Source organism: Carassius carassius, chromosome 38, assembly GCF_963082965.1.
Source record: "Carassius carassius chromosome 38, fCarCar2.1, whole genome shotgun sequence".
Taxonomy (NCBI): domain Eukaryota; kingdom Metazoa; phylum Chordata; class Actinopteri; order Cypriniformes; family Cyprinidae; genus Carassius; species Carassius carassius.
The window spans coordinates 13,106,896-13,121,865 of record NC_081792.1 but is presented as its reverse complement, the minus strand read 5'-3'; the positions used below and the strand labels follow the sequence as shown (position 1 = coordinate 13,121,865).

The following is a 14,970-nucleotide window of genomic DNA, read 5'->3' as shown; positions in this document are numbered from 1 at the left end:
TGGGTGTGGCACAGTCATAAATCTGCTCCATACTTTTATTAAAATAGAATAATACTTCATATTGTCATTGTATTATATTGATATGCAAATTAAGGAACGCAATTACATTCTATTTTTGTAATTTATGGGATGCTAAAACTTACATAAACAGTCATTGTTTCACAGACAATGAAAACACTGTCATTACACTTCCAGGAATTCATCCGAAACTCAAACTTTAAAGATCGAACTGGTTTTTCTTGTCTTGTGGTAAAATAACAAGTCCAGGGACTCTATAAAAGAACAACATATTGTTTCATGTGCCTTTCACATGCCCTCCCCATGACCTCTCGTTTATAAAGTCTATCTTGCTGTAAGCTGAAAAATTGCAAGAACTTCCAAAGATAATGTGGTTAAATAATAAACATACATGGTTACCAAGTGCGATAAATATATTGTAAAATGAATCCCTGTTTCATATGCTATTTACATCTTTACACTTCCTTGTGAAAACAGCACCAAATTATAACTGCCATTGCTGTCATAAGAGCAGATGTTTTAAAATGAATGAGAAGAGGAAGAAATTAAAATATTTTTTTTACCGAATGGTTAAAATCTCTTTATAATAGTTATTTCTGGATGAAATACATATTAGATGTGGTAATAAAGTTATGATTGTTGTATCTTGTATTATGCCAGTTGGAAATATGCTTACAAACTGAAAAAAAATAAAAAATAAAAAAAATTATTTATATTTATTTAGTAATTATACATTATTTATTTATTTTATTATTTTTTTTTTCAGCATATTTTTTCATATATATATATATATATATCCTGTTAACTGTCACTCACATTTTCGAACATAGTCTTGAAAGTGCATGATCCAAACCTACATTTTTATAATTCATGACTGAAAACATTTTGTTACATGACATTGATGTACCATTTTCATGGTAATGCAATGTTTGATTTAAAAATGGGTTTCAAAGGATGAATTTTGAGATTTTAAGTTTTCAAGTGATATATCATTTTGGATTATGAAGTGTGATAGAGAAAAAGGCAACAAAGAAGACTTTTTTTTTTTACAAAGGTCAAACTCCTGTTATGATGTAGGTTTTTGGGGTGAACTCTTGCCATAAATTAATCTATTACTTTTCTTACATAATTTCTAACAAAAAAGATTGGTAAAATATCTATTTAGGAGTATTAGACCTTAGATTAGGATTTAATTGTAATATAGTGAAGTAAATACGGGATGGGGTGATAGTTAACAGGTAATATATATATATATATATATATATATATAAATCTTTTGATAATCTGTTGTCTGATTACAAATAATAATTTAGTAAAAAAATTGCCACTGAAGCAATGATATGAGCATTACCTTCATTGCTGTAGGTCAGAAAACAGGATTAAAGATCTTTGGACAGATCAAATATCTCTTGTAAGATTGTAGTAAGGAATTTGACTCTCTTTCTGCCCTGCCCTGAATGAAGCACCAGTGCCTAGAATTACACCTATCAGGGATTCGGTGGTTTGAATGACAACCCTGTGTATTGTTGAGGTATCCACTCTGTTATTGCCTGCAGGATGCCGGTTCATGACTCACAGTGGTCTCAGGCTTCCTGTTTTGTTCACCTAGTTCATGCCAATACTTGTTGTTCTCTGCAGCACTGGCAAACATCTGTGCAAATTCATTTCAAATCCAAATCCACGGTCAAAGACTTGGCGACTTGACATGACAGGTATAAACAACACTGTGAAAAATCACTACAGTACTTTTGTGTTACAGTGAATGCTGGGAGTACCACATTACTAAGGACTTCACATTATTGCAGTTCATCTGTAAATATAAGACATTACTAATGCAGGCACGAAGGAGTCCCTGAGGGGCAGGGTGATGGAATAAAATATGAGATGTCAGGACAAAATAATATATTTCAAAATATTTGCGTTCATTCTCAAAGCATTTGCATTCTCTTGGTAAACTGTTGCATTGCCCAGGAAAAATGTGAAATTCTCTCGTGAAGCATTTTCATTTTCTCTGCTACACTGTTGTGTTCCCAAAGAAACTTTGCGTTTACTCACAGAACATTTGGGTTCTCTTGTTAATTATTATTGCGTTCCCCAGAAAAACTTTGTGTTTGCTAGCGAAACATTTAGTTGTCATGCAAATTACTGCAATCCACATAAGAAACTTTGCATTCACTCTCAAAATATTTGTGTTTATTTCCATCACAAGTGTTTTGTAACCAAATGCAAAAGTTTTGCAAGTGACCAAATTTTTTCATAGAATAATTCTTCCTCCCATCTAATTTTTTTTCCCACCCTGTCCCTTTAAGAGTTCATTAACCCTTTAACTGTCACGCCGTCCCGTATACAGGACGCCTAGATTTACTTCACTATATTACAATGAAATCTAATCTAATCTTGACAAACTATATATCGTTGGAAAGGTCTAAGACTCCTAAATATATATTTTACCAATGTTTTTGTTAAAAATTATGTAGAAAAAATTATGGAAAAGTAATAGATTAATTTATGACAAGAGTGCACCCTCAAAAATCTAAATTATAACAGGAGTTTTGACCTTTGTTTAAAAAAAAAGACTTCTTCGTTGCCTTTTTCTCTATCACATTTTAGAAATCATCGGAAATTATTTATCAACTGAAAACTTAAAATCTCAAAATTCATCCTTTAAAACCCATTTTAAATTCAGACATTGCATTACCATGTAAATGGTACATCAATATCATGTTACAAAATATTTTCATTCATGAATTATAAAAATTTAAGTTTGGAACGGGCACTACAAAGTCTATGTTCAAAACTGTGAGTGACAGACCCAAGACAGAAGACTGATTCAATGTAAAGGTCCTAGAATCTGAATCAAAGATCCATTTAGAGCAGGGGTACTTAAGATCATAAATCAAGGGCGACAATATAGAGATAAATGATATGACCAGGATACCTGTTCACCACACCCTTCTGTCTGCTTTTTGAGCATTTGATTTGAACACATGGGTGTTAAGAGGAGTTATGCCTCCCTGACAACTTTGTCTCTTCTGACAGAACGTCGGCGTTCCATTTCATCCCAAAGGTGATCGATGGGGTCCAGGTGTGGTCTTTGTGCAGGCCAAACAAACTCTTCTTGACTTTAGTGACATTGCTTTGCGAACCAAAATGTTGTTGGAAGCACTGAATAACATTGTTTGTATTAGCATTAAGGTTCGTTCTCACTTGAATTAAGAGCCTAACTAATGCTATTAATTATAAGGGGGTGACCACATAATCTTGTTAAGTCAAATGCAATATAAAGACATGATATTACACACCTTCTGTAATAATTGGTCTCAGAATTTTAATTTGTCATGATCATATTTTGTCAAGGATTTAACCTGTCATGCAGAGGCAAAACTCAAGCTAGAATCATGGGTGGATTCTTCAATCTGTTGTTTGCAGGATTAAACGGTTAGTTCAGCCAAAAATGAAAATTAAGCCATAAATTACTCAACTTGAAGTCATCCTATGTGTATAAGACATTCTTCTTTCATACAAATTCATTTGGAGTTATTTTGAAAATTGTCTTTGATCTTTCAAGCTGTTAGATTCAACTCAGCGGATGCTGCACTGCATCGGTCCTTGAGAAGTTTAAAGGGTTAGTTCACCTAAAAATCAAAATTATTTCATTATTAACTCACTCTCATGTCGTTCCAAACCCGTGAGACCTCCGTTCATCTTCTGAACACAGTTTAAGATATTTTAATTTAGTCCGAGAGCTCTCAGTCCCTCCATTGAAACTGTGTGTACGGTATACAGTCCATGTCCAGAAAGGTAAGAAAAACATCATCAAAGTAGTCCATGTGACATCAGAGGGTCAGTTAGGATTTCTTGAAGCATCGAAAATACATTTTGGTCCAAAAAAAAACAAAAACGACGACTTTATTCAGCATTGTCTTCTCTTCCGGGTCTGCTGTGAGTGCGTTCATGATGTTAATTTTGGACCAAAATGTATTTTAATTAAACTAAATTAATGATAAAGAAAAAGACTAAGGAGAAAATTTCATTTATGCACCGAAATAATAACAACAAATTAGGGATGCAACAATACAGTAAGCACACAGTTCAATTTTTTTTTTCAAAACATTAACAAAACGGAGAAAAAAAAAAAACTGTATGCTTCCTTACACTAGATAAAAATGTGGATTATTATATGCCTTCTTTAAAAAAAAAAAAAAAAACTGAGAGAAGTATAATATTTTTCCTATTTTTACCCAGAATAGGATGGGTTGGTCATTATTGAATGCTATAAACACATGTAATGTCTGTTTCATTCAGACTGGAAGCCAGAGAGCGCCCTCCTGCAGAAAATCTAAACACACACCTCACAGAAGTAATAGAAATGAGCTACAGGAAATCCTTAATAGACTGTGGGAAGTGTTATTCTCCACGGGTTCCTTCAAGATTTTTCTATTGGGTTTTACAATGGGGTTTTTCAATTAATAAGTAAAATAAAGAATGGGGTAAACATAACTTGATGATACGTTTATGTTTTGTTCTACAATGTAGACTGCACACACTCACAGCCCAAACGCTCTTTTCTCATTAAAAATATTAACATAACTGCTTCAAAATTTGTGTTTTAGGTATAGTATGAATGTGTGTGATTTATGTTGTAGAAGAGAACGGCATGTGTTGCTATTTCAAATGCACACACAGTGCCAATTCTGAGAGGAATAAAACACTGAGGGGAATTATTTAAAACGCAATCTGAAAAACCACAATTCACAAGTGCGTATTGAACTGTGAATGTGGTTGTGATTATGTATATGTACTTCTGTGTATGTGTATAGGCTATGTTATGTATATGTATATAATGTTTAATGTTTTTGAAAGTCTGTTAAGGCTGCATTTATTTGAAAATACATTCAAAATCTTGTGAAACATTATTGTGAATTATTATTAGACTAGTTTTGGCTGCTTAATATTTTTGTGGATACTGTGATACACTACCATTTAAAAGGTTGTGTAAGTCAGATAAAAAAAAAGTTAATTTAAAAAAGATTAAACTTGTGACGGTTGAGACATTTAAATATTATTATTACAAAATATTTATATTTCAAATAAATGCTGTTTGTTTAAGCTTTCTATTAATTAAAAAAACAATTGTTTTCAACATTAATAATAATAAAACATTTATTGAGCAGTAAATCAGCATATTAGTATGATTTCTGAAGGATCATGTGACACTGAAGACTGGAGGGATGTTGCTGAAAATTCAGCTTTGCATCACAGGAATAAATTACATTTGAATAAATATTAAAATAGAAAAAGGTAACTTAAATGGTACTAATATTTCACAATATTACTGCATTTTCGATCGAATAAATGCAGGTGAACATAAGAGGAGAGACTTCTTTCAAAACCAAGTCTGTAATGCACTCTGTATTCTGTAAATATCTTTTATTCTGTTGTCTATGAGCTACACAAACAAGGATTTCTATTCTGAAGTAAAAGATCTTTGAAGACTATGAGAAAATTCCATTGGTGCATAGATCATGTTGGTTTATCTGTGAGGCAGAGCAGCTGTGCTGAACGTGCATCTGTCATGAGTGTGAGAGCTTGAATCAACTTGACCAAACCTGTTTAAAACTCGTTTCAGTTATTAATCTGATGCCAGAGCTGTTTAGCCTAGGGCCTGGAAATCGTGAATTCATATTTTTTAATTATGTTTATAAATTTTCATAAAGATGAGGTCTTTTCGAAATGTTAACCTAAAAAAAAAAACTCAAATTCTTTTTGTCAACCATTCGGCTCAGAGTGAATCGGAAGGGACTTTGACATCTGGCCTCAAATATCTGTCTACACCCAGAGTATATAAAAAATAAAGGAGGCGAGTGCCGAACATGCCCGAAATATGCTTTCAGAGAAATTGAATAATGTTTGGATTAAATCAGAAATAAATTAAACAATAGTCACAAAATATCTTCTATACTGAGAAGCCTCAAAGCCTTAATGAATTTAAAAAAATATCGCTCAAGATTCTGTTATGTATGATTGTGTGAATAAAGGTTTTGATTCCTGTCTGATTTGTCAAAAACCAGTTAACAATAAACTGCACACGATGCATAAATAGAATAAAGGAAACAGTGTCCTTTACAAAACTGTAATTTCTTTTTTTAATTAAATTTTTTACCTGAATTCAGGCACGTTGTGAACACAATATGAAACCTGGTTCAGATCTATCACACATCTACAAATATATGTTTCAATATTACACCAACATTAAAAATTATTTAACCATTAACCAAACCTTTCCGTTTGGACTTAGTAGAACATACATGGATTTAACAGGTATTTAATTATTTTATGAAATTAAAATTACATGACATGGCTTTAGCATGGGCCTGACGCAACTGTATATGTTAAACTTATATTCAATTATTTGTAATCTTTTTTTTTTTTTACTTGTGTTGTAATTTAAGAAATAAAATGTTTAGCAGAAATATGCATTAGTCAAGCTCAGGTACTTAATCGCATATGTGCTTAACAGTAAACTTACATGAGGGTGCCAAATTTTTGTCCATTTTTGAGGTTCTGATCACATAATTTATAAAATATAAAATGCAAAGAATAATTACTCCAGTTATCAGTGTCACACGATCCTTCAGAAATCATTATAATTTGATGTGATGCTCAAGAAACATTTCTGATTATCATCACTGTCATATTTAGTGTGAAAATTATGATACATTTTATCTTTCATGATTCTTTGGTAAATGTAAAGTTCAATCAACAGCATTTATTAGCATTTACCAAATATATTTATCAAATGTATTAAAGCACTCATTAAATATAAATATTTTGTAACATTTTAAATGTCTGCACTCTTCACTCACTTTTCATCACTTTAATATATGATGAATTAAATTACTAATTTTTCATAGCGCTCAGATATAGCACAAAAATGGCAACATCCACTCAAAATAACGTAATTTTATTTTGAATCAACTTTATGTTCACTTAATTATGATACTGTGATTTCCATCTTTGTGGATTAAGCATTTGATATATGATAGGGATATTTACTGCATAACAGGAATGTCAATTGGGACTGTCAAAGCGCGCACGCGCACACACACACACACACACACACACACACACACAGATGACACCCAGTGGCCAGTATGCTGCACTCAGAGAGAGCTAGGCCTACATATCTACATTTGGATTTTAAGTATATTTTGATATGTTTATTTGCTTTTATTTATTTATTTTATTTATTTATTTTATTATTATATATATTTTTTTATTTTGTGCTTTCTTCTTCTTTTATAAAACTCTTCATTGTTTTTATCTTATTAATTTTATTTGACTCATTTATTTTAATCAACTTAACCATTTCCTGACACAAGTGATGTTAATATTTGATTTTCGTTTAGTATAAAAAAAACTCACATTCACCCTCCCTTCACGATTTTACTCTCATATTTTTAACCCTTACCTGTGTGTAAGACTATAGGCGAGCTTTAAATTGACGTACTGTGACACCTAGTGGTTGCACTTTATTTTAAAGTACGTGTACTAACATGTACTTATAGTGTACTTACAGTGTATTTATCTAAGAAAGTTCTGGTAACACAAGGTAACTACATGGGGTAGGGTTAGGTTTAGGGGTAGGTTCAGGGTTAGTACCTAGTTATTACATATTTATTGTAATTACTATAATAAGTACATAGTATGTACATGGGGAACAGGACTGTAAAATAAAGTGCTACCCACCTAGTGGCTAAAATCACACCAGTAAGTAGTTCAAACTCTGAAAGGTGACTGGATGACAAAATAGGAACGCTAAATTTATAATGAATCATAAACACATTTTATTCTTAGTGCAAGAAAAAAAAATCCAACAATCCCAATATTCCCACAGAACTGTTAATGACTGATACTGATTTGTTGTATTTAATCTTTCCATTAGGGTGTCAATAAGTACTCTTTTTCCCAGTACATGTCATGGCTGGGATTTCTAAATTGCTTAAAATATCCAGGTTCTGTCTTTGTTTTTCTATTGATGCGCTCTCAACAGTTCTCATGTATTATATGTGTATTTGCATTGCTTTGACCATTCTCTGTAGATCCCGCCTTCTCGCCTGCCACGATTGGTCGATTATGTACAATGCCTGCACACTATTTGCCAAACTACTTTTCAAGCACTACTTCAGCATGTATGAAAGCAACAGGAAAATACAAGCCATTTAGAAATCCCAGCCAGGGTAAAAGAGGATGTATGATCACCCTAGAGTTAGCATTTGTCTGTATACTGTAGATTACATGCAAGATTTTTTTTGCTGTTACATTATCTTCTCAGTTAATTTCTTGGACTTGCTCCTCAACAGAAGAAGATACGACTTTACCATCCACAAGCTGCTCCTCAATGATCTTCTTTCTGACCTGGCGATGAGGTTTTTGCTCTATAAGGGTTCAACAGACACATATGTATTACTGTCTGGTTTCATTCATTTATACACTGCATTGGCTGAATGAACGGACCAATGGAGAGCATTTAATTTCACTCACCTTCCTCTTTCACTATCTCCACCGTTTCTGTCTCTGTCGCAGAAGTTTTAGTCGTGGAAGATTCAGATGTGCAGATGAAGGTCCTACAGGAAACAATAATATGCTCTGAGTCTCAAAGTTGATTCAGTGCATGAGCTCACCAACTTAACTAAGATTCAGTTAACTGAAAACCGCAAAACAAATCTGTTCTACATACGTGTGATCTTCTCCATCCAGCAGCCTCCTGTACTCTGCGATCTCCATCTCCAGCCTCATCTTGATGTCCAGCAGTATCTGGTACTCTGAAGCCTGTTGTTGGATGTTGGCATTGAGTTTCTGTAGCTCCTCCTGCAGGTGGTCTATACGCAACTGCAGCTGACTTAGCTGGTCCGCATAGCGCAGGCTTACATCAGCCAAACTCTGCTCCAGGTTTTGTTTCTGTGCAGAATGAGTATACACATAGTACGTAAATTAAATACCTAAGTGGAAAAATCATAATATAACCCATGTTAAGTCCAGTAGTTATCGTGAGCGTCGGTTTATGCAAACACTGCTTTTTAATGGTAGGCCTATGTTTTTTGTTTGTTGTTGTCTAATACTTTCAGATGCGCTGTTGTTTGTAAATGCTACTGCTTCTGTTAGCTTTTAATACAGTATGTGGTTTTATCCTGTTTAAAGCTCTAATACAGTATGGCAACTGCACGCGTGTCCATATTTAACGCTTCTCATAGTTATGTGAAAATATGTGTATAAATGTAACAGTTCATTGCTAGAGCTGAAATGAATGAGAGAGAGAGATGCAGAACAGGGGGACGTGTGGAACAGTATTAAGAACCGCTGCTTTAGAACATTTATTCTGAAACTTGTGAATCCATTATAATTATTAGAAGACAGTATCGCAATTCATATATGAATAGATTTTTATGTGCATCTCTAGTTTTATCTTCCTCTTCTCTAAAGCAGCACAGTGTAGCCTCGCCCCCTTTCCTGCCTTTTCCCTAGGGCAGGGTTTATTTGGGTTTGTGATGTCATGAACCCGGAAGTAACTCGTTGTAGTCCCTACCAGCCGTTTTTGTTGGCATTAAACTGCCTGTTTGTATTGAACTTTCAGCTTCGTAACTTTGCAGAAATTGTTTATGCTCAAACAATAACATTACACACTAACTAACATTAAATAAGTTGAATTGCAATGAACCACCCCTTTAAATTAGGTAATTCAACTTTTTATCTCTCGATTCTGGCTTTATGATTCTTGCCATTGTGGCTTTATATCTCGCAATTCTGACTTCTTTTCTCAGAATTGTGAGATATAAACTTGCAATTGCAAGAAATAAAGCAAGAATTGCAAAATATAAACTTGCTTTTGTGTGTCCAACTTGAACATGAGTGTAACCTGTATGGGGGACCTTTTTTAACTCTTACGTGAAACTCAAATCCAGAGATTCTTACCGAAATGATTGATGCAGAAGTATGTTTTAAACCAAGCAGCTTTCTGTTTTGCAAGTTTATATCTTGCAATTCGGATTTCATTTGTCAGAACTGTGAGATTGCAGATGCGAGTTATAAAATCCATTTCTGATGAAAAAACTTCCAGTTGCTTGTTATAAAGTAATACTTAATTAAAATAATTTAGAGAAAATAATTTGCACATTTATATCTCATAATTCAGACTTTATAATTGCGAGTTTGTATCTTGCAATTCTTACTTAATTGCTCAGAAGTGTCACTTTATATCTCTCAAATCTGAGAAAAATAAAATCTAAATTGGGAGATGTAAACTCGCAAGTGTGAGAGAAAAAAAGTCAGAATCGTGAGATAAGATGTTCTGAACAAATCGGTTGAATCAATGATTCACAGCTCAAATGAAGTCACTTCATTTCTGGAATAAATATATGTTTTTTGAAAGTTTCAGTGACTGCTTGGTATAGAAATGACTTCTGTGTGGGTCACTTTTCAAACCAAGCAGCTTTCATGTCCAATTTGAACATGAGCTGTTGAAAATCTGTATGTGGAACTTTTCACTCTTACATGAAACTCAAATCCAGAGATTCTTACTGAAATGCAGAAGTATCTATTAAACCAAGCAGCTTTCTGTTGGCTTTCTGTTGGACAACTAGGTGAATTCTCACGACCAACTTATATTCCGGAAGTTGTGGATAAAATTTACCAAACAACTGAAAATGGGGCTGCACCTTAAACGAAGGCACACATTTCTGCATGGAATAATAAAGAAATAATAAAAATATCTCCTGTCAGAGAAAGGTATGGCTTCAAAAAACAGATAATGTGTATACCATTGTGAGAACCCCCTGCAGTTCTATCTCCAGGCTCTGGGAACTACTCTTCAGATCAGTGAGCTCAGTCTGAGATGTCTTGACTTCAGTATAGCTGCTGGTCACTTGAGCTTGCAACACTTCCCCCTAAAAATAATGACACAGATAAAGTAATGAGCAGTACTTGATAATAAAAAGAAGAATCTGTATCCTGTTTATTCTGAATATTGCCTGTTGTGTGCCTACATTTGAGTTCATAATATGTTGTATTACTACAGAATGAACTGATGATAACCCAACACAATCTCATGAGAAAAAATGTAACTATTTTACATTTTGGCATATTGGTGGCAAATATGAATTAGTATGATTTCAGTAGTATGAAATCGTATGAATTTTACTAACCCTGAAGGTCCACCACTAGATCTAACCCTTAGTGAGATGTTAGCAGATCATACAAAAATTTACAAATGTGATTGCATGAATTCATAAAGCAATAAGCCCCAAGACGCCGTGGCTTCACATCATGCCTAAAAACCGCCCCGTAGCTGTTACAAATTCACTGTAAACCATGGCTTCACGTGGCTTATTGCTTTATGAATAAGTTATTCCATATACATAGTAAGGTTTCACAATATAAAACAGATAAAATACTTTTCATTTAATCAGTTCCTCCCCCTACAATTGTCTAAGCCAAACAAAAACAAAATTCAGAAGTCGGAGGTTTTGACAGCGGAAAGACTCTGATAACTTGAATTTAGCAATCACATTCCTTTTATACTGCCATTGTTCTAAAGCATACCATCAGACAGCTGTGATTTATGTATAAAAAATAAAAATAAAAAAAATCATACAATTAACTACATTCGGTCTAACATTATTTTTCTGGAAGGTGAAGACGTGAACTTGTGTTACTGGCTCACCTTGCTCTGGAACCATCTTTCAGCCTCTCTGCGGTTTTTCTCAATAAGCTTCTCATATTGAGCTCTCATCTCCTGCAGCTCCATGTCAAGGTCTGACTTAGATACACAGTCCATCTCCACGTTAACAGAGCCGCTTTGCTGCTCTCGCAACAAATGCAGATCCTATGGAAAAGAAGGGGAGAGAAAACTGTTCTTGTGAAACAATTGATTAATAAATTGGAGAGATTAGATTCAAATGGGAAGGTGACCTCTTCATGACTCTTCTTGAGGTACATCAGCTCCTCTTTCAGTTCAGTAAGCTGGATCTCTAGATCTCCAATGGCAAGTTTGATCTCTCCCAGAACCCCGCTCAGTCGAGCCGAATCCGCTTCCACAAACATACGCAGGTTCATTTCAGTCTCACACCTGCCAAAGCCAAAGAGAAAAAGGAGTATTTCATAAATTATAATCCTGAAGATGAAGCAAGCAACACTGAATATGGAATATACTGTATAATTCTATTCAAAACTAAAAAGAAATCTGCAAACTGAAAAAGGGAAAGTGTTGGTTTACACATCACATACTTCAGTTGAAAATCATCCGCTGTGAGCTTGGTGTTGTCCAGCTTCAGACGGAGCTTAGCGTTCTCCATATAACGGCTGTTAATCTTAGGACAAATGAGAATGTGTGTTTAATCAAGGGATGTCAATATATCTTTCAAATTAACACAACAAAAATAAAAATTACTCTGAAATGAACCCGTATTTTAGGTATTGTTAACATCAGCTGTAACACATACTTAACACTGTATGAACAGGATTGCCCCGGTATTTTAGGTATTTGAAACACATAGCATGGCATAATGGCATTAGATGAGGCAGCTTTCACCTCATGTCATTTCAGGGGTGTGATCCTTCTGATGATTAACAGCAGCTCTACCTGTGTGTGGAGCTCCAAAATGGTTTTGAAATAAGCACTTGTGTCTTTGCCCTGCAGCGGCACCTTGTCATAAAACTCCTTAATTTGCAGCTCAAGTTTCTTGTTGGCCTGCTCCAAAGAGCGCACCTAAAACACAACACACGGGTTTTCAGAAAATCATTAAAGATGAGACTAGACGGAAGCATGACACATATAAACTCAAAGATGAATGCAGCTGAATTTGTTATGTACAGTCTTATATCTTTTGATTTTAGGAAATACAGAAATATAGATATGATTTAGAATGACCTAAATGAAAGTATTATTAAGCCTAAACATTTAGAGTAAAACCATTATAATTGATTGAATGAAAACATGACCATAACTTTATCCACATACTAACCCAAATGCAATTTAATGTTACTAAATAGTCAAATTAACAACTTCATTAAATTTACAATTTAACTTTTTTTTCTCTTCTTTTAATTCAATTAAATGAATACGAATATAAAATAAAAATAAACCGATGTATAATTAATACATTTAATAAATGCATTGGTCCATAACAAAGGACACGCTCTCTTATGTAGAATGTTATAACAATTTATTAACATTTATTCATTATAATCTTTTTATTTTTGAAGAGTTAATATATACAAAATCTTTTTGTTAATGACCCTATACACTAATTGTAAAAAAAAAAAAAAAAATATTTCAGTATAGAATTTTTTTAATATAAATGTGTTTTAAAAACCATTCATCAGTATTCATTAGAAGATAATTTTATTTTATTTTTTTCATGTCATTTCTGTTACATTTTCAAGTCAACCAATAGAAGGTGTTACCTGCTCCAGGTAAGATGCCAGGCGGTCATTGAGGTTCTGCATCGTCTGCTTCTTATTGCCATTCAGTGTGTCCTCATAACCATCCATCGTCAAGGATGAAGTGGACAAAGATCTGGAGATGCTGGCACCAAAGCCCCCAGCGCTGCCATAACTTTGTCCACTGAAAGACAAAGAGGCCCCTGAACTCCCCAATCCATTCATGACCAATCCACTAGAGGAACCCAGGCCAGATGACCCGATCACACTCAGTGTGGTGAACATCTTACTGCTGCAACAGACCGACATGGCTGAGTGAGAAGATCTATGGAAGTTAGTATTTCACTTCCAATGTCGAAACTTAACACCTAAACTAATTTGCACTAAAGATAGTCTTATATAGTCCCGCTGCATCCCACACAGTGTCAGATTTCCAGTTCCAGTGAATAGATGGAATGTGGGTGAGTGCCTCCTGTGCCCAGATGCAAATTAAAACCATTTACTTCAAAAACTTCTATCACACCTTGGACCTTCAAAAGCCTGAAAATGATTAATGGCTTAGAGAGATTATGTTTAACTATTTTACTGTTAAATAAACTGATTGTTTTTATTGGACATGTTCCAGTTCAAAGTAATAACAGCGGCATTTATGAAAAACTACAACTTTTTTTCTTAGCTTAAATGCAAGCATTAATACATATTCATGTATTATTTTTTCACAGTATTAAAGTCTACATCTTAAACACATTTTCAGTTTACTTTGTGCATTTACCATAACATTCCTCGGGTTTGCTTTGTCATTTAGATAATATGACAAACATTGTTCTTTCTCAAGCTTGGAAAAAACAACACTCAAATGTCATGTACCTGGGAAATATCCATCAATCATCAATGGATTCATGTGTCAGAATGAAGCAGAAACTAAATTCTTAAGTATATTTTTTCCTCCTTTAGTAGCCTATCGCCACATCACCATCTCTTGAAATGTACAGATGTAACCCCTGATGAATCAGATTAGCTGCTGCAGTTGGCAGTAAGGGTATATACCTGTCGAGTGAATGGAAATTCATTGGTAAACAGTCATGTCAAATCCTTTTTGACTTCTACTGTCAGAACTTCCATGCAAATTCGTAAGCCCAGCCCCATTCTGAAGAAAATCTTTCACTCAGAGGGTTTTTGCTTGTAAAAGCATGTATTCAACTTTGGTAGATTTCCAAAATCTGTCACTTAAAAGCATCTTTCTTTTGAGTAAAGAAAATTATGAAGATAATTGAATGTCAAATAGATTTGCATATAGGAGTGTTGGAAGTGTACATAAAACTGTAAGCGTAAATAAAATTTGCATGCACAAGTGAAGCTTTGTAAAGGTGTAAACATTTCAAACGTAAGAAAAAATGATTTGCAGCATTTTACTTTTACTCATAAGTGTATTTCAAGTATTGTGAAACTGCAGCTTCACACTAACGCAAAATAAATATGATCTGCATTCTTCTGACTTCCATTTTTCTGCGCTTA

General features: G+C 33.9%; 1 protein-coding gene across 1 annotated transcript; it reads right to left on the bottom strand.

The window, feature by feature from the left end:
- Nucleotides 1-7,324: 7,324 nt before the first annotated feature.
- On the bottom strand, nucleotides 7,325-13,841 carry krt99 (keratin 99). The gene is made up of 10 exons (XM_059529245.1): nucleotides 13,480-13,841; nucleotides 12,656-12,781; nucleotides 12,301-12,383; nucleotides 11,986-12,142; nucleotides 11,738-11,899; nucleotides 10,836-10,961; nucleotides 8,759-8,979; nucleotides 8,563-8,645; nucleotides 7,768-8,456; nucleotides 7,325-7,536 (listed from the first exon to the last, which is right to left on the bottom strand). The coding sequence occupies exons 1-9, from the start codon at nucleotides 13,762-13,764 to the stop codon at nucleotides 8,350-8,352; spliced, it is 1,350 nt and encodes a 449-aa protein (XP_059385228.1). The 5' UTR covers nucleotides 13,765-13,841; the 3' UTR covers nucleotides 7,325-7,536; nucleotides 7,768-8,349.
- Nucleotides 13,842-14,970: the final 1,129 nt, after the last annotated feature.

Excerpts from the sequence above, each read along its gene's own strand:
- krt99 (XM_059529245.1), bottom strand. The coding sequence starts at position 13,764 with ATGTCGGTCTGTTGCAGCAGTAAGATGTTCACCACACTGAGTGTGATC. Across the intron at positions 12,384-12,655 it reads TTTTGGAGCTCCACACACAG|ATTAACAGCCGTTATATGGA; the intron begins GTAGAGCTGCTG and ends ATTTGTCCTAAG. Across the intron at positions 12,143-12,300 it reads GCGGATGATTTTCAACTGAA|GTGTGAGACTGAAATGAACC; the intron begins GTATGTGATGTG and ends TGGCTTTGGCAG.